This window comes from Heteronotia binoei, chromosome 8 (assembly GCF_032191835.1).
Source record: "Heteronotia binoei isolate CCM8104 ecotype False Entrance Well chromosome 8, APGP_CSIRO_Hbin_v1, whole genome shotgun sequence".
Lineage (NCBI taxonomy): Eukaryota > Metazoa > Chordata > Lepidosauria > Squamata > Gekkonidae > Heteronotia > Heteronotia binoei.
Genome location: NC_083230.1, coordinates 133,362,526 through 133,382,263, shown reverse-complemented (window position 1 = coordinate 133,382,263; position 19,738 = coordinate 133,362,526). Strand labels below are relative to the sequence as shown.

The 19,738-nt window shown below is 52.9% G+C and overlaps 1 protein-coding gene across 1 annotated transcript in view; it reads right to left on the bottom strand.

The window, feature by feature from the left end:
- SBF1 (SET binding factor 1) overlaps positions 1-19,738 on the bottom strand; it is an 84,148-nt gene that overhangs the window by 44,357 nt on the left and 20,053 nt on the right. The window contains exons 4-9 of the mRNA XM_060244536.1: positions 11,662-11,799; positions 11,386-11,499; positions 7,487-7,597; positions 4,027-4,132; positions 3,592-3,724; positions 3,341-3,449 (exon numbers count right to left, since the gene is read on the bottom strand). Coding sequence (XP_060100519.1) covers positions 3,341-3,449; positions 3,592-3,724; positions 4,027-4,132; positions 7,487-7,597; positions 11,386-11,499; positions 11,662-11,799 — 711 coding nt within the window. The remainder of the gene's footprint in view (positions 1-3,340; positions 3,450-3,591; positions 3,725-4,026; positions 4,133-7,486; positions 7,598-11,385; positions 11,500-11,661; positions 11,800-19,738) is intronic.

Here is a 19,738-nt window from a genome sequence, read left to right as displayed (position 1 = left end):
TCTCATGGGGAGGCTGCCTCTCTGGGTCTGGCTGTGGTTTGAAGATTAGGAATGCAAAGTGTGTGTGTGGGAGGGGGGGCTACAGGCATTTTGACTACATAGTGCCTTGTTTATTTCCTTTTATCAAATTTATATTTAAAAGGATATTATATTTATATTTAAAAGGATATAACAGCATTGGAGAAAGTCCAGAAAAGGGCAACTAGAATGATTAAAGGGCTGGAACACTTTCCCTATGAAGAAAGGTTGAAACGCTTGGAACTCTTCAGCTTGGAGAAACGTCGACTGCGGGGTGACATGATAGATAATGCATGGGATGGAGAAAGTAAAGAAGTACTCTTCTCCCTTTCTCACAATACAAGAACTCGTGGGCATTCCATGAAATTGCTGAGCAGACAGGTTAAAATGGATCAAAGGAAGTACTTCTTCACCCAAAGGGTGATTAACATGTGGAATTCACTGCCACAGGAGGTGGTGGCGGCCACAAGCATAGCCACCTTCAAGAGGGGGTTAGATAAAAATATGGTGCAGAGGTCCATCGGGGGCTATTAGCCACAGTGTGTGTGTGTGTGTGTGTGTATAAATTTTGCCACTGTGTGACACAGAGTGTTGGACTGGAGGGGCCATTGGCCTGATCCAACATGGCTTCTCTTCTGTTCTTATGGGACACAGAGTGTTGGACTGGAGGGGCCATTGGCCTGATCCAACAGGGCTTCTCTTATGTTCTTATGTGACACAGAGTGTTGGACTGGAGGGGCCATTGGCCTGATCCAACATGGCTTCTCTTCTGTTCTTATGGGACACAGAGTGTTGGACTGGATGGGCCATTGGTCTGATCTAACATGGCTTCTCTTATGTTCTTATGTGACACTGAGTGGTGGACTGGAGGGGCCACTGGCCTGATCCAACATGGCTTCTCTTCCGTTCTTATGTGACACAGAGTGTTGGACTGGATGGGCCACTGGCCTGATCCAACAGGGCTTCTCTTATGTTCTTATGTGACACAGAGTGTTGGACTGGAGGGGCCATTGGCCTGATCCAACAGGGCTTCTCTTATGTTCTTTTGTGACACAGAGTGTTGGACTGGATGGGCCCCACTGGCCTGATGCAACATGGCTTCTCTTATGTTCTTATGTGACACAGAGTGTTGGACTGGAGGGGCCATTGGCCTGATCCAACAGGGCTTCTCTTATGTTCTTATGTGATGCAGGGTGTTGGACTGGATGGGCCATTGGCCTGATCCAACATGGCTTCTCTTATGTTCTTATGTGACACAGAGTGTTGAACTGAAGGGGCCATTGGCCTGATCCAACGGGGCTTCTCTTCTGTTCATATGTGACACAGAGTGTTGGACTGGAGGGGCCACTGGCCTGATCCAACATGGCATCTCTTATGTTCTTATACCTCACCACTCTCTCGCCAAGGGAGGCTCAGGGTGGCTTACAATGAATACAATACAATTCAGTACCCAATATTAAAAGCAGTAATAATAATAATACAGCCAGTTTAAAACCAAAAATATAAATTTCCTATTTGAAAACATCGCAGCATCCAACAGCCCAACAATAAAATAATCCAGTGGAAACAAGAATGGCAAGTTAAAGGCCGGCTGATACAGCTCAGCTCACAATGGAAGCCAGCAAGGTGCTGCAGGGCAAGAGTGTCTATCCTCCTCTGACAGAGCCTTTCACTAGGACGAGGCCACCACCATGGAGGCCCTTGCTCTGGTGGAAGAGAGGCAGGCCAGCATCCAAAGAGTGTGTGTGTGTGTGTGATGAAGTCTGCATACACAGCCTAACCGGGGGGCGGGGAGTTGGCTGCCACAGAGCATGTCGGCACCAATGCCGCAGGGAAAAGTAGTCATGTGGTCCTGGAGGAAACATTCAGGTTCCCAAGTGGAAGGCGGAAGGCCAGATCTGCAAGGCAGCCTTCTTAGAACTGCTGCCTGTACAATGCCCAGGGCAGCTAGAGGGACAGAGAAGGGTCTCAATGCGTGAGTGAGAATGGAGTCCTGGGAAGAAGGGCAGAGATTTCTCAGGCACCAAGGAACTTTCAGCAACAAGACAAACCTGTACTAGAGAGATGGGTTTCCCCTGAGTGGAAGAACATAAGAGGAGACATGTTGGATCAGGCCAACGGCCCATCTAGTCCAACACTCTAAAGTGCCACAGAGTGGCCAAAAACCCCAAGTGGGAGGGAAACCAAAGCTTCTGGTGCTTCCTAACAAGAAGGAGGCAAAGCCGCTTTTCTACTAACCCCTGGTCGGGATGACTCATCCCCAAGGGACAAAGCAGAGAACACTGCAGGGAGCAGGCTAGAAAAAGAAAAGGAGACTACGGTACTCAAGGAAGGCCTATTTATCTATTTGTTTTATCTTACAAAATTTATACTCCACCTTTCTGCTCTCATAAAGAGCCACCAAGGCAGCTAACAATTTAAAACATACATAATAAAATCACACCTTAGAAACCATTAAAACAAACGAAAACATGTCATTTAAGCCCACTAAAACAAGAGACAAAACCCCTTGGAAGGTGACTGTAATGGTCAGGCAGGCTGGTCCCGAATCGTACAGGGCTTCAAAAGTCAGCACCAGCACCTTGCACTGTGTCCAGAAACAGACGGGGAGCCACTGTCAATGGGCCGGGACTGCAGGGATTGGTCCCTCCTGCCCACTCCAGTCAACCTCCTGGCTGCGGCATTCTGCACCGAAAGGGATGCTGTGGGATGGTCTGGATGCCAAGCCCAGGCAGAGGTGCTGGAGGACGGGGAGCCATATGATAACTGAGACAGGAGTATCCCTCTCAAAGGTGAGGCTTGGAGAAGAAGTTCTAGAGACAGAACGAGGGGGTGGTGTGGTGTGGTGGGGGGGGTGTTCCTCTACTGATCAAACAGGATGTGGAGAAATAAGAGCCTTTCGGTTTTCCATGAGCTGGAGGACACTCCGTTCATGTGCTGAAACCTGGCTGCAAGTTCCCAGTTGCCCGAAAGGAAAGGTATGGTGGGACAGAGTCCTGAGGGGAGAGGATCAACTCTCCTGTTCTCTTCTCTGTTTTGTTCTTCCTCAGATGGGCACAAACCACAGAGGACTAAGTCCTTCCCTGGGGATTGCATCTGGAGCACATGATTGGGCGGGGGGGGGGAGCCCCAGCCTCTGAGAACGAAGGCAATGGGGAACTTAACGCTGGTAGTTCAAGCAGCCTGCCCTGATTTGACATGATGCAGGCCGAGGGTTCAGAGGATTAGCCGATGCCTGCACGACCATGTGTACTCCCCCCTCCCTTTGTTCCCTTCTTATCTTCCGAAGCATGACAGACAGACAGACAGAAAGACAGCTCACCAGTTCCTGTGTCTCGGACTGAAAGGCCGAGCTGACGCCGATGATGAAAGGGGTGGGTGTGCTGAGGACCTCAAGGAGCTGAGCCGGCAGGATGGGAACATACGTGAAGCTGAAACCAAGAACCCAGAAATGTGGCCTCGTTCTCCACCCCAGGAGGGGAGCAGGCAGAAGGGGGTGGGCTCTGCCTGCCCCTGCCCCACCCACAGGGCTGGGAAAGCCAGCTGCCTGGGCTCCCCCTCCCTCCCCCTCACCTGTATTTCAGGGGGAACATGAGGGCCAGAAGGCCCCGGCAGGCATCAGTCAGCCGCTGGTAGCTACTGGAGAGAAACAGGATCTTGTGCTCCGTCAGAGCGGCACAAAAGAGGCACAGCACATTGGTGATCCCTGGGAAGGAGGCAGGGCAGAAGTCAGGCACTGAGAAGACCACCCATGGCCTCGCCCACCGCCTCCCCCCCCAAGGAGGCCATCATCCAGATCTCGTGCCGGAGCCTTCATGGACCCAGAGCCTGGCTGCAGTGGAAGGGCTGCGGCCAGATGGCAACCAAAAGGGAAAGGACCCCCTCCCCCCAAGGCAAAGCTTGGGCATGCTCACAAGGCACCTGAAGTCTCAAAGAATCCCTGCACACACCCCGCGAGGCCCAAAGGGCCTTCCAGGGACAGGAAGACTGGCCTGGGCCAGCTCTCACCCAGCTGTCGGAAGAGAAGGGCCACGCTGCAGTTGCTGACCGGCAGGGAGTCGGAGATGGGCGTCTGGATCACTTGCCTGTCACCGGCACCAAGAGAGATGGTCCTCTGTGCGAGAGACAACGGACAAATCCGACTCAGCCGGGCACGGGCAGTGGCAGAGGCTCTGGAGCTGGCTCCCCCGGGCAAAAAGAACCCCTCTACACAAACAGACACGCACCTCTCATCTGCCCAGAGCGACAAGACTCCTGCAGAAAGGCTGGAGGCCCCCCTCACTCTCCCCCCCCCAGCTCCTAGGTTCCCTGCCGCTTGCGTGGCCCTGCTGCTGAGACATTACCCTGAGGAAAGAGACACGCACCTCTCAGCTGCCCAGAGCGACAAGACTCCTGCAGGAAGGCTGGAGGCCCCCCTCACTCCCCCCCCACTCCTAGGTTCCCTGCCGCTTGCATGGCCCTGCTGCTGAGACGTTACCCTGAGGAAAGAGACACGCACCCCTCATCTGCCCAGAGCGACAAGACTCCTGCAGGAAAGCTGGAGGCCCCCCTCACTCCCCCCCCTCCTAGGTTCCCTGCTGCTTGCATGGCCCTGCTGCTGAGACGTTACCCTGAGGAAAGAGACACGCACCCCTCATCTGCCCAGAGCGACAAGACTCCTGCAGGAAGGCTGGAGGCCCCCCTCACTCCCCCCCCCCACTCCTAGGTTCCCTGCCGCTTGCGTGGCCCTGCTGCTGAGACGTTACCCTGAGGAAAGAGACACGCACCCCTCATCTGCCCAGAGCGACAAGACTCCTGCAGGAAGGCTGGAGGCCCCCCCCACTCCCCCCCCCCCACTCCTAGGTTCCCTGCCGCTTGCGTGGCCCTGCTGCTGAGACGTTACCCTGAGGAAAGAGACACGCACCCCTCATCTGCCCAGAGCGACAAGACTCCTGCAGGAAGGCTGGAGGCCCCCCTCACTCCCCCCCCTCCTAGGTTCCCTGCCGCTTGCGTGGCCCTGCTGCTGAGACGTTACCCTGAGGAAAGAGACACGCACCACGCATCTGCCCAGAGCGACAAGACTCCTGCAGGAAAGCTGGAGGCCCCCCTCACTCCCCCCCCTCCTAGGTTCCCTGCCGCTTGCGTGGCCCTGCTGCTGAGACGTTACCCTGAGGAAAGAGACACGCACCCCTCATCTGCCCAGAGCGACAAGACTCCTGCAGGAAGGCTGGAGGCCCCCCTCACTCCCCCCCCCTCCTAGGTTCCCTGCCGCTTGCGTGGCCCTGCTGCTGAGACATTACCCTGAGGAAAGAGACACGCACCTCTCATCTGCCCAGAGCGACAAGACTCCTGCAGGAAGGCTGGAGGCCCCCCTCACTCCCCCCCCCCCTCCTAGGTTCCCTGCCGCTTGCGTGGCCCTGCTGCTGAGACGTTACCCTGAGGAAAGAGACACGCACCTCTCATCTGCCCAGAGCGACAAGACTCCTGCAGGAAGGCTGGAGGCCCCCCTCACTCCCCCCCCCCCTCCTAGGTTCCCTGCCGCTTGCGTGGCCCTGCTGCTGAGACGTTACCCTGAGGAAAGAGACACGCACCTCTCATCTGCCCAGAGTGACAAGACTCCTGCAGGAAGGCTGGAGGCCCCCCTCACTCCCCCCCCCCTCCTAGGTTCCCTGCCGCTTGCGTGGCCCTGCTGCTGAGACGTTACCCTGAGGAAAGAGACACGCACCTCTCATCTGCCCAGAGCGACAAGACTCCTGCAGGAAGGCTGGAGGCCCCCCTCACTCCCCCCCCCCCTCCTAGGTTCCCTGCCGCTTGCGTGGCCCTGCTGCTGAGACGTTACCCTGAGGAAAGAGACACGCACCCCTCATCTGCCCAGAGCGACAAGACTCCTGCAGGAAAGCTGGAGGCCCCCCTCACTCCCCCCCCCACTCCTAGGTTCCCTGCCGCTTGCGTGGCCCTGCTGCTGAGACGTTACCCTGGGGAAAGAGACACGCACCTCTCATCTGCCCAGAGCGACAAGACTCCTGCAGGAAGGCTGGAGGCCCCCCTCACTCCCCCCCCTCCTAGGTTCCCTGCCGCTTGCGTGGCCCTGCTGCTGAGACGTTACCCTGAGGAAAGAGACACGCACCCCTCATCTGCCCAGAGCGAGAAGACTCCTGCAGGAAGGCTGGAGGCCCCCCTCACTCCCCCCCCTCCTAGGTTCCCTGCCGCTTGCGTGGCCCTGCTGCTGAGACGTTACCCTGGGGAAAGAGACACGCACCCCTCATCTGCCCAGAGCGACAAGACTCCTGCAGGAAGGCTGGAGGCCCCCCTCACTCCCCCCCCTCCTAGGTTCCCTGCCGCTTGCGTGGCCCTGCTGCTGAGACGTTACCCTGAGGAAAGAGACACGCACCCCTCATCTGCCCAGAGCGACAAGACTCCTGCAGGAAGGCTGGAGGCCCCCCTCACTCCCCCCCCACTCCTTGCGTGGCCCTGCTGCTGAGACGTTAGTCCTGAGGAAAGAGACAGCCCTGCATCCTCTGAGTCCTGCCCGCAGGTGCACACTTTGCTTTGTGGAGCCCCCCGCCCCTATCTCCGCTGCTCTGCTATTTGTGCCATGTGGGGCGGGCAGCTGCAGCTGCCTTCTCTCCCAAGCCTCTTCCCAAGGAAGGAGAGAAAAGAGGTGCATACCGCTCCTTCGTCCTCTGTGCCAGGCTGAGAGAGAGAGACAGACAGAAATCGCACAGTCAATTAGACACACAGGGCGGCACACAGGACAGGTAGCCACGTGAGCGGGAAAAGACAAGCACGCCAAGAAGCAGCACGTCACAAGCAGCCGACAGCACCGGAGGGGAGGCCTTGAGGCACACCAGAAAGAGGCACCGAAGATCACCAAGCACAGCAGAGCCCCTGGCTGTGCAAGCCTGCCTGCCTGCCCGTCCACAGGGTGCCACTCTCATGAGAGGAGCAAGAGAGAGGGCGGAGCAACAGAAAGACAAGCACGCCAAGAAGCAGAATACTGCAAGAAGCTGGCAGCACCGGAGGGGAGACACAGCAGGAGGACAAGGAGGGACAGATCTACCTGCCTGCACAGCTGAACAAAGCCTAACTGCCCCCCCTCCCCAGGTGCCCTCCCAGAACAGGCCAGGCCAGTGCCCCCTGCTGCCTCTGGCACGACAAGCCTCTCCTGGCAGGCAAGGTTCCTGGGAACACCCGCGTGGCCCTGGAAAGGGGCAAGGCAAACCCACAAGCAAGCTGGCAAGCAAAGGGGCAAGCGCGCTCTCCCTGACCTCCGCAGCTCCCTCTCCGCTGGCCCCTGCTCTTCCCAGCTGCAAGCACCCCAGGGAAAACAAGTGAATGGCCCTGAAGGACGCCGCATACACACCGAGGAAGCCAGGCTCTCCATACCCAGAAGAGGCATGACAAGGCCTCCTCTGTCCTGGCGGTCTCTGCGGCATCCAGGGCTGAAATGCAAGAGGACACCAGTGGCAGGAGAGCCAGCCAGACCCACCTGGGTGCCTCCTGTGATGGGGATGGTGCAGGTCAAGAGGTTCCCAATGACCGTCTCCAAGGAAGCGCTCAGTCCGTCCACGTAGATGGTATAGATCAGCCCCAGGCAGTTCTGCAGGCAAAGTGGGACAAAGGCAGCACAGGTGGAATCAGCCCCCAGCCACGAGGTGGCGCCAGAGGCACAGAAGCAGCCTGCCCCTCAAGAGGAGAAGGCGGAGCCAGCAGAGGGAGGGAGATGCTGCAGAAGGTGGCGGCTGGTCTTCCCACACTGCTTGTCCTCCCCAACATGGGCACAGGCCTGCCAGGAAGCAGAGCAAGGATTTCCTCGCAGCCGCTGGGGGGACTGTTCTCTTTCAGCTGTTACTCACAAGCCTCCACCAAATGTCCTTTCCACCAGCAAAAGCAAGAGCCCTATCGTGTCTCAGAAGGGGGGCACAGAACCACAGAGGTGGAAGGGTTCCTTAGAGGCCTTCTAGTCCACCCCCCTGCTCAATGCAGGATCTGCCTAGCGCATCTCCAACAAGCATTTATCCAGCCACTGCTTATGGACTGCCAGGGAGGGGGAGCTCACCACCTCCCTCGGGAGCTGATTCAACGGCTTGCTTTCCCCCAGCTTTCTTTGCTTCCTGCCTCTGGCCTCCTTCCCCCCGCCCCCAGAGCTCCATTGGCTGCTTCCTGCTTTATGTAGATGCACAGACAAGCCTATCTCTCTCTTACACACACAGCTTCTGCTTCCATCTCTGGGGCTGCTCCTTCTCTTTTGAGGAGGGAGGGAGGGAGGGGGGAAGAAAAAAACAAAGTTGGCGTCCCCTGACAGCTTTAAGACCAACAAAGTTTTATTCCAGGTATAACGGTTTGTGTGCAAGCACAGTTCTTTGGAGGGAGGGAGGATGTGTGGGTGGATTCCTCTGACCAGCACAATTTTGGTTTTATTTTGGATTATTCCGAAAAAGTATTTTTTAAAAAAATAATAATGTATTTCTCTGTTCCTATCTCGATTTTCTTTTCTTTCAAAAGGATTGGTCCTTAGAGAGTGGAATGATTTCAGGTGCCATATGATAACAGCACACATTGGTAATGAGACAGGAAAACGAGCTCTCAATTCAGACATTGTCTTGAGCTTCATTATCAGTTGCAATTCAGTAGTCTCTCTTTCTAATGCCGCTTTGAAATTCCTTTGTAAGGAACTGCTACTCTTAGGTCAGCAACTGAATGTTGTGGTTTGTAATGTCAGACTTATGTCCGTTTATTCTTTGCCTCCTGAATCCTCCTGGACAGATCTAGGTTTCCTGTCTCGTTACCAATGCCGGGATCTCCACCACTACTGCCCCTTTACCTATCACACCTTTGCCTATCACATGGATCATAATGCCCCTGTATAAATTGATGGTGCGGTCTCATTTGGAATACTGTGTACAATTCTGGTCACCACACCTCAAAAGGATATTATAGCATTGGAAAAAGTGCAGAAAAGGGCAACTAGAATGATTAAAGGTTTGGAACGCTTTCCCTATGAAGAAAGGTTAAAACGCTTGGGGCTCTTTAGCTTGGAGAAACGTTGACTGCAGGGTGGCATGATAGAGGTTTACAAGATTATGCGTGGGATGGAGAAAGTAGAGAAAGAAGTCCTTTTCTCCCTTTCTCACAATACAAGAACTCAGGGGCATTCAATGAAATTGCTGAGCAGTCAGGTTAGAATGGATAAAAGGAAGTACTTCTTCACCCAAAGGGTGATTAACATGTGGAATTCACAGCCACAGGACGTGATGGCGGCGACAAGCATAGCCAGATTCAAAAGGGTTTGGATAAAAATATGGAGCAGAGGTCCATCAGTGGCTATTAGCCACAACATATTATTGGAACTGTCTGGGGCAGTGATGCTCTGTATTCTTGGTGCTTGGGGAGGGCAAAGTGGAAGGGCTTTCAGCCCCACTTGTGAACCTTCTTTTTTTGGGGGGGCCACTGTGTGTCACAGAGTGTTGGACTGGATGGGCCATTGGCCTGATCCAGCAGGGTTTCTCTTCTGTTCTTCTGTGACACAGAGTGTTGGGCTGGATCGGCCATTGGCTTGATCCAACAGGGCTTCTCTTATGTTCTTACGTGACACAGAGTGTTGGACTGGATGGGCCACTGGCCTGATCCAACATGACTTCTCTTATGTTCTTACGTGACACAGAGTGTTGGACTGGATGGGCCACTGGCCTGATCCAACAGGGCTTCTCTTCTGTTCTTATGTGACACAGAGTGTTGGACTGGATGGGCCATTGGCCTGATCCAGCAGGGTTTCTCTTCTGTTCTTCTGTGACACAGAGTGTTGGGCTGGATCGGCCATTGGCTTGATTCAACAGGGCTTCTCTTATGTTCTTATGTGACACAGAGTGTTGGACTGGATAGGCCACTGGCCTGATCCAACATGACTTCTCTTATGTTCTTACGTGACACATAGTGTTGGACTGGATGGGCCATTGGCCTGATCCAACAGGGCTTCTCTTATGTTCTTATGTGACACAGAGTGCTGGACTGGATGGGCCATTGGACTGATCCAACATGGCTTCTCTTATGTTCTTATGTGACACAGAGTGTTGGACTGGATGGGCCACTGGCCTGATCCAACAGGGCTTCTCTCACGTTCTTATGGTCTTATCTAATCAAGCATGCAATTGCCATTAGGCATCTGAAATCAACTTTATGAAGTTTATATCTCTGCAACCTCATGTTACACATGGACTCATGGCTTAGCCCAACAAAGTGACATTTACGTCAGACCTGGCCCTTGTGACAAATGAGTTCAACACAAAGGGTGGAGCTCCCTCCAGAGCCAGCATGGGGTCGTGGTTAGGAGTGGGAGCTCTAATCTGGATAGCCAGGTTCGATTCCCCCCCTCCTTCTCCACATCCAGCCAGCTGGGTGAGCTTTGGTCAGTCCCAGTTCTCTCAGAGCTCTCTCATCCTCACCTACTTCACAGGGTGTCTGTTGTGGGGAGAGGAAGGGAAGGCGATTATAAGCCATTTTGAGATTCCCTGGGGTAGCAAAGAGTGGGGTATAAAACCAACTCTTCTTCCTCTTCCTTCTCCACGGGCTCAAGGATAGGAGCAAGTTAGCAGGTCTATACTAACCCTCTAGTGAAGCAATTGTTTCTAGTCCCTGTTGGGAAGATACAAAGCCCTAGGCTGTGTACGCCCTGAGCATCCATCTCCAGGAGCTCCCGTTCCCATGCAAACTCCCCAGAGAGGCTCCCAGGGCAGGGCAGGGTCCCATCCCCTTGCCTAGAGAGCAGCTTGGCTCCTGGAGAAGCAGCAGCAGCAGGGCCTTCTCCACCACTCTAGCCTGGCCATCATCTCTTCTTTCTTTCTTTCTTTCTTTCTTTCTTTCTTTCTTTCTTTCTTTCTTTCTTTCTTTCTTTCTTTCTTTCTTTCTTTCTTTCTTTCTTTCTTTCTTTTCCTTCCTTCCCTCCTTCCTTCCTTCCTTCCTTCCTTCCTTCCTTCCTTCCTTCCTTCCCTCCCTCCTTCCTTCCCTCCCTCAAGTAGGTCAGAGCTTTTCTGCTTCATACACCCAAAGACTGGGTTCTGTCATCTCAGGGGCTTATATTTTCCTTTTTGCACTTTATATTTTAGCATAATTCAGTTGTGAGCATAATGCGGTTTTTGCCATGTGACGAAAGCAACCCCATAGGGGGTGACCTCAGGACACGCACCATCTCTCAGGTAGGAGTACAGACCATGCTCAGCATGCAGGAAGTCCTGGGCTCCTTCCCAGGGCATTTTGGGAGCCTCCACTGGGCGGGGCAATTAGGCCTTCAACCCAGCCTGCTGAGCACCCACAGGGAGGCAGCCCGCCCCCCACCCTGAGGCCATGGGAAAGGGTGCTTTGGACACAAATTCAACTGGATCAACAACTTACCCGGAAGACATCAGCATGGTCCAATCTAGAGACAAGCACCAAGCTTTTGGGGGCAAACAGCTGAGCGGGCTGGATGAGAGCTGCCACCTCCTCTTCCTCATTCTTCAGGCGGTTCTGAAATGGGGTGGGGGGGAGGAAGAGGTAAGATGTTCCTGTGGACTGATCAGCCGCTGAGGCTGGTGCAGCAGCTGAGAGGCAGTCCATTGCAGTCAGGAGCCACCACCTCTCAGCCCCAGCCCCGGGGATCAGCTGCCGGGCTCTTTAGCATCGTCTCACCTGGGTATTCTCAACAGCCTCCCAGAATGTGAAGCAAGCGCAGTAATGCCTCTCTGAGTTGATGTCTGTCAGGACAGCAATGAAGAAAGTTGGGGGGTGTCTCTCGCTGAAGAGCTGCCACCCACTCGGCTGGCAGAACTGCAGGGGGAAAAGGCAGAGCAGACAGGTCTCTTAAGGCACCGCTGCACAGGGGCAAAGGCAAGCACGCATTCTCACACTGTGCCTCTTCCCTGAAGTCCCGCACAGCTTGAGTTCCCTCTGCAGTCCCATGAGAGCGGAAGTCGGGGTGGGGGTGCCACCACAGAGACTGGGGCAGAGTCTTTGTTCAGACCAAGTGTGGCAGCAGCCTGTGGTTCTCAGTGCACCAGGCCAGTGGAACCAAGATTAATCCAGGACCAGCACAGGCTAACTGTACAGCCCACGAGGGCTTCCTCCCCCTCTGCTCCACACCCTGGGCAAACGCCAAAAGCCCAGGAGGCTCACCTTCAATTGCTGGTCTCTGAGGGGTCTTTGGGGCTTTCACACTAGAGGGGTTTGAGCCTATGCAGAGCTCAGTTTGGCAACTTTCAGCGCTACAACCAGCTCCAGGAATTTGGCTTCAGACCACCCATGCTCCAAAGAAGGAGTTGTGCCTTTCCCACCCAGCTCCTTCTGACTTAAAGATGCAGGCGGATTTAGGGGAGAGGTAGAGCATCTGCTTGGTAAGCACAACTCAAAAGTGTCCTCAGCTTGAGACCCTGGAGAAAGAGCCGCTGCCAGTCTGAGTCAACAAGACTGACTTGGATGGACCCAGGGGGGTCTGATGCAGTAGAAGGCAGCAGCTTCATATGTTCAGGTGGGTGGCCATGCTGGGAGGAAGCAGCAGCAGCAGCAGAACAAAGTCCGAGTCCACTCAGGCACCCTGAAGGCCAACAAAGTTTTATTCTGGGTAGAAGTTTTCTGAAGAAGTGTGCGTGCACACAGGGAGCTTATGCCCAGAACAAAGAGCACCTGCTGTAGGGAAGGCAGCAGGCCAGAGCTAGTTCCAATTAAGCCCCCTATTTCTACTTCTTTGTTGTCTGATAGGTGAAGACGAGCAAGCTGACCTATCTGGAGGTGGGTGCAGGCGCCTTCAGGCAAGGATGTGCCATTATCTTGGGGGAGGGAGGGGGGGAACAGAGCTCAGAGTTGTGAAGTGTCAGCTGGACGGCATGGCTCCCCGCCCCCCCCCCCAACTGCACAGAAGGCAGCAAAGGCTGCCAGGCCCCACTCCCCCTTGCTGCTGTCCGTGGCCTTTGAGCACTGGGAGAAAGGCATGCTGGGACTTGGAGAGCCTGTTCCCAACATGGCCACTGCTGTTGCAAGCCTGCCAGGTCCAAGGGAAGCTCCATGTGGGCTGAGGAGGGAGGACTAATATTTTTGCCAGGAGAGCCACAAGTTCACCTTGGAGTTCTTTCAGAACACCATCTGGGCCTGGTGACTTGTTAGTTTTTAATTTGAGTGATTTCAAGAGCCTGGGCTTTCCTTCCTTCAGTGACCCCAGCTTTGGAATGCTATTTGCATGATTAGGTTCTCATCTACCTTGCAGTTCCACCTGAACCCTTTACTCCAGAGAGGCTCCATTTGTGCCCACTTATTTGTATTAAAGGACTGCATTCCTTGGATTATGCTGCGTGATGTTTCATACTACACCTCTAGAGCAGAAAATTTCAATGCCCCACTTTTTAAAGAAAATGGGGAGAATGAAGTAAATACGTTTCTTATCTTGGATGAATGACTTCTTATATTGGTGTTTTTTGTAATAACATACATTGAATGTTGCTTCATAAACATTTGGTGATTTCTTTTGCAACCAAATATCTTAAAAGATTTGTGTTTTCTGCATCTGCAGAAGAAATGAAGGAATTTGATGGGGGGAGGGGGAAGAGGAGAAAAGACAGGTTGCTTACCTGTAACTGTAAATCTTCGAGTGGTCATCTGTGCATTCACACCCATGGGATAATGCGCCTGCGCCGATCCCCGAATCGGTACCTGAAAAGCCCGGGATTTTTCCGCGCTCGGCGCCAATGGGCATGCGCAGGCGTCCCAGTACACATGCTCACCGGCGCCAGCGTGGGGATCCCGCCAACACGACATGCTGATGTGATGGCAACCAAAAATGCAGTCTTCCACGACAGAAGCTGTAAAGAGCACGCTGCCATTGGCTCAAATGGACGATGGGTCAGCTTGTCCAGAACTAGAGTCAAGTCCCACAATTGTGGGGGGGACCTCGAGGGTGGATGTAGCCTGAACAACCCCTTCAAGAACCTTTTGGACTGGGGGTGGGCAAAAACAGAGTACCCCTCCACCGAGTCATGAAAAGCAGAAATCGCTGCCAGATAAACCTTGATGGAGGAGAAAACCAGGCCCTCATCCACTAAGGCCAGTAAAAATTCAAAAATTGCCGAAAGCCCCACATTGCCAGGCGGAACCGGAGAGTCAGCCAAAAACTTACTAAACTTCCGCCACTTCCTTTCATAGGAAGCACGGGTGGACGGCTTCCTACTGCTCATGAGGACTTGCTGGACCCTGTTAGAAAAACCTACAGGTCGATGAACCACGCTGTCAGCTTCAGATGCACCACGTTGTGATGGAACACATGCCCGCCATGAGCCGACAGCAGGTCCGGCTCTGCCGGGAACTGGTAGAAGACCCCCCTCGACAGCTGGAGCAGGATAGAGAAACAGTTCTGGTGGGGCCACCAGGGAGTCACCAGGATGCAGCGTGGCCTCTCCTGTGCTAGCTTGTTGACCACCTTCGTCAGCAGTGGCAGAGGCAGGAACATGTAAAGGAACCGACCCTCCCAAGGAAGTAGAAGCCCGTCTCCTAGAGAGGCTGGATCCGCTCCCCCTCTGGTACAGAACAGAGGGCACTTCTTGTTCTCCGCTGTGGCGAAGGCATCCAGCTGCGGGTACCCCCAAAGCTGGAACACAGGCTCTAGGAAATGCCACTGCAGTTCCCATTCGTGTGGAGAAGCCCCACCCCTGCTGAGGGAGTCTGCCTGCATGTTGAGGACCCCTGGAAGATGTGTCGCCTTTACAAAAATGCCGAACTGGAAACACTCCAACCAGAGATCCCTCGCCAACGCGCAGAGCCGACGAGACACTTTCCCCCCCGCCTGTTGATATAGCACAGGGCAGTGGTATTGTCGGTAAGCAACGCCACAGTCTTTCCCGCCACCAGCGGGCGGAAAGAGCGAAGGGCAAAGTGAACCGCCAGCAGTTCTAGGTAATTTATATGACACCGAGCCAGTCTCGGTGGCCACTGACCTCCCACACAGAGATCTTCCATGTGGGCCCCCCACCCCCACAGGGAAGCATCGGTAGTGATAGTCACAGTAGGGGTCGGAAGATGGAAGGGAGCTCCCTGGCAGATGTTGCTCTCCGACTCCCACCATTGTAGCGATTGAAGAGCTGCAGGCGGGATGGTGAACCTCTTTCGAGGTGAGTCTCTGAGGGGACAAAAATGGCGCAAGAACCACAGTTGAAGACCTCTCATTTGTAGTCTTGCAAAACGTAGCACGCTTGTCGTCGCCGCCATCAACCCCAGCATCCGCTGAAGCTGCTGCGCTGTGCCCCACTGCCGCCTTTGAAGAAGCTGCACCAGACTGACAATGTCTTTTGCCCTCTGCAAAGGCAGAAATGCCCGGTGTTGGTCTGTATCCAGCAGAGCCCCTATGAACTGCACTGTCCTTGATGGAGTAAGATGGGATTTCTCCAGATTGACCTGCAACCCCAGGTTGTCGAGAAGACGCAGAGTGATGACAATGTGTGTTGATAGACTCTCCCTCGACTTCGCCACAAGAAGCCAGTTGTTGATGTACGGAAAGACAACAACTCCCTGAAGACGAAGATGGGCAGCCACAACGCTCATCAGCTTCGTAAACACCCGAGGAGCAGTAGACAGGCCGAACGGAAGGGCTCTGAACTGGAAGTGCCGAGCACCCACTGCAAACCTGAGGAAACGCCTGAATGCCGGATGTTTGCTGATGTGGAAGTAGGCATCCTTGAGGTCCAGAGTCGCCATCCAGTCCCCTTGATTGATGAGGGGCAGGATTGTTTGCAGCGTGGCCATTCTGAACTTCTGGTACAGAATAAATTTGTTCAGACTCCGGAGATCCATGATAGGTCTCAAGCCCCTGTCCCTTTTGGAGACCAGGAAGTAGCGAGAGTAAAAACCTCCCGTCCTGGCTTCCAACGGAACTTCCTCTATGGCTTGTTTCTGTAGGAGGTTGCTCACCTCCGCCAGCAGAGGTGGGGAAGAGGGAGTGGTAACTACCACGGACTGATTCGGGTTCTGAACAAACTCTATTTTGTAGCCCTCTTTCACGATGGACAGAGCCCACCTGTCTGTAGAGATCAACTCCCAGGCAGGCAGGAAAGGGCATAGGCGGATGGATGTCGTACCAGTGGGGGTGATAATGCGTGCTGGAGGAAAGTCAAAGGCCCTGCTTCTGAGGGCGAGCACCCTTGGACTTGCCCGTTGCTTGGAACCCATAACGGCTCCTATTGTTGCCAGAATAGGAGGGTCTATCAGTTTGCAAGGGACGAGGACGCCATTGCTGCTCCGGAGAAAACTTCTGGTAGGGCTTCTTGGTCCAGGGTTTGTGCCATTGTTTTGACCTGGGAGCTTTAGAAGTGGCCTGCACACCCAGGTTCCTACAAGTTTTGACACTCTTGTCAAACTCTTGCAACGCAGTGTCCGTTGTGGTGCTAAAGAGCCCATCGCCTTCAAACGGCAAGTCCTCCACAAAGGTCTTAGTATCCTGGTGCAAGGCAGTTGATCTGAGCCAGGAGTGGCGCCGGATGCATACAGCAGAAGTGATGGCCTTAGCCGACGCCTCCACCATGTGCTTTGCTGCAGTCAGTTGTTGCCTGGCTACAGCAAGGCCTTCCTTTTGTAACTTCCTGGCGGCAGCCTTCTTATCCTCACTCAAGGAAGAGAGGAGGGGGGAGAGCTGTTCCCACACGGAGTACTGGTATCTAGCCATGCACGCTGCATAATTAGATACGTTCACTCCAAGTGCCCCTGCTGAATAGACCTTGTGGCCCATGCCGTCGATCTTCTTCCCTTCCTTATCGGGTGGAGAGGAGTGGCCCTTACGTGCCTTAGAGGAGGAGGAGACGACCACTGAGTTCGGCTTCGGGTGGGTAAAGAGGAACTCAGCTCCCGCCTCCTGGACCCTATACATGTGGTCCAGCCTTTTGGAGGAGACCGGCGTGGATGATGGTCTCTTCCAGGGCTCCTTGACTGCCTGGAGGATCACCTTGGTGTCTGGTAATGCAATGGCTGTGGATGTGTCCCTTTGCATTATATCAAACACGTTATCATCCACCACTGGCTCCGGCTGAGTCACAGGCAGGTTAAGAGTGGCTGCAATTCTCCTCACAAGGTCCCCATAGGACTTCAGATCCTCCGACGGCAAAATCGGAAGACCCTCAGCTGTCTGGGAGACCGGCAAGGGCTCCACGTCCTGGGCTTCGCTGTCTGAGGCCGATGACGAGGATTCCTGGTGGATGGAGTGCTCCGATAAAATCGGCGTCGATTCCTTCGGGGGTGACCGGATCGGCTGCGATGACCGCCGATGAGATTCGATCGGGACCATGCGCCTCTCCGGGGGGATCGCTACCGATGCAGACGCCTTCCGGGATCGGTGCGAGACCCGAGACATACAGGAAAACTCCGACTCCTGTCCCCACTCTGGAAACTCTCCTGGGTACCACTGGTACGGCAGGTAGTAGGAATACGAAGGTTGCCACCTGCGCTGCTCCCACGGTGGTATCGGGAAACGGCGAGGTGCATGGAGCGGTTCCACCTCCCGTCTCTCTCGAGACCTCATCGGTGTAGCCGGGGCTATCGGTGCCGAAACTTCTACCTCCGATGCCAATCCGCTCGCACTGAGCCGACGCGATCCAGACGAAGAAGATTGCTGGGTCAAATCGATCTCACGCTCATGCTCCGACGTCGACTGACGTGGCTGAGTCAGTGGGCTGTGGTGCGGGGAAGCCAGGATCTTCCTCGGTGGTGCTGAGGTCACCGAAGCCGAAGCATCGACCGAAGGTGAAGGAGTGCGGGGTCGCTTCCGCTTTTCCTTCGATTTTGCCTTCTTGGGTACTCGGGTCCCCGAGTTGTCCCGACGCTTTTTAGCGAGCGTATCCACCGAACCCTCATGGGAACGCTTTGTGGAGCCGCGCTCTTCTGGCAACTCGGACAGAGTTAGAGTCGGAGCCACATCAGCCGATGTGATCTCCTGGGCTGGGGTGTCCACCATCTTCGGTGCCGACAAGGTCGATGCCGACTTCTGCGGGCGAAGCACCGATTCGGTCAAAGCTGCCGACAGTCGGGCCGCTCGGTTTTTCCTCGTTTGTTTGGAGAAGCGAAGGCAGTGTGGGCAGGCCTCTACGCAATGCGCTTCTCCCAAGCAAAGCAGGCACAAAGAATGGCCGTCTGGGGGGGCAATCTTTTTCCCGCAGGCACAGCAGCGCTTGAAAAACCCCCAGCGACTGTCTATAGACGGCAGTCGCCAAAAAACCCGCTCAGAGTCCTCTGAGGGGAAAAAACTGGGGGAAACAAACGGAAGGAGAACCCCGAAGGGTAATCCGACAAACACACACAGAAAAACTCTTTTTTAAAAATGAAATTAGACTATTACAACATAGGATTCATTTATTATTTTTAGAGGAAATGGAGAGAAAAATACGTTACACCAGACAACAATTTTTTGAAATGCAAATAAGCTGGGTAAATGGTTAGCATATAAAATTAGAAAAGAACGGGAAAGAAAAACAATAAAAGTAATAAAAGATAAAGATGGAGGACATAAATCGCTCCTAGAAGACATGAAAATAGTAATATGAGACTTCTACACAGATCTGTACAGTGCAACAGATATAAATAAAGAGAAGCAAAAAGAATACTTATTTAATAAAATATGCCAAAAGATAACAGAAGAACAGAGGATAATGCTGAACAGTTCCTTCACAATGTGTGAATTGGAAGAAGCATGGGGTAAATTACAGAAAAAGAAAGCAGCTGGTCCGGATGGTCTCCCACCGGAGTATTATATTGTGTTCAAAGACAGTATTATAAATCAGTTTAAAAGTCTAATTGATGAGGTATGGCGGACAGCTGAGATCCCAAACTCTTGGAAACAGGCGAATGTTACCCTTGTCCCGAAAACAGAAAAGGAGTTAGATGATATTAAAAACTATCGGCCTATATCTTTACTCAATATAGATTATAAAATATACACATTAATTTTAGCAAATAGATTAAAGAAGATTCTAAACATACTTATCCATCCGGATCAAACTGGTTTCCTGCCTAAGAGGTATATGAGAAATAACATCCGAATTCTCTCAAATATAATGGAATATTACGAAGTAAATAGAGACAAACAGGTGGCACTGCTCTTTTTAGATGTCGAAAAAGCTTTTGATAATTTAAGTTGGGGATTTATGTTTGAGGTGTTAAAAATAATGGAATTTGGAGAAGATTTTATTAAAAGTATCCAGGCAATCTATAAAGAGCAAACAGCAAAAATAATTATTAATGGGGAATTGACAGAGGAGATCCAAATATGTAAAGGTACAAGGCAAGGTTGCCCACTGTCACCGTTATTGTTCATCTTATCTTTGGAGATTTTAAATAATTCAATAAGATCTAATAGTAAAATCAAAGGTCTAAAGATCAAAGGTGAAACTTACAAGATGTTAGCTTATGCTGGCGATATGGTGCTGATTTTACCAAATCCATTAGAATCTGTAGAGGAGGTCTTAGAAGAATTGAATGAATATAGACATGTTGCTGGATTAAGGGTAAATAAACAGAAATCAAAAATTTTGGTTAAAAATATGATGGTATCCGAGATCCAGGATTTGGAAAAAAGAACAGAGTTTAATATAGAAAAAAAAGTTAAATATTTGGGTATAATAATGACCAATAAATGCAGCAATATATATGATGACAACTTTGTTCCTATACTAAAAGAGATTGATTGTGCATTAAAAAAATGGAGTAATATGAGATTATCTTTTATGGGCAGGATTGCGCTGATCAA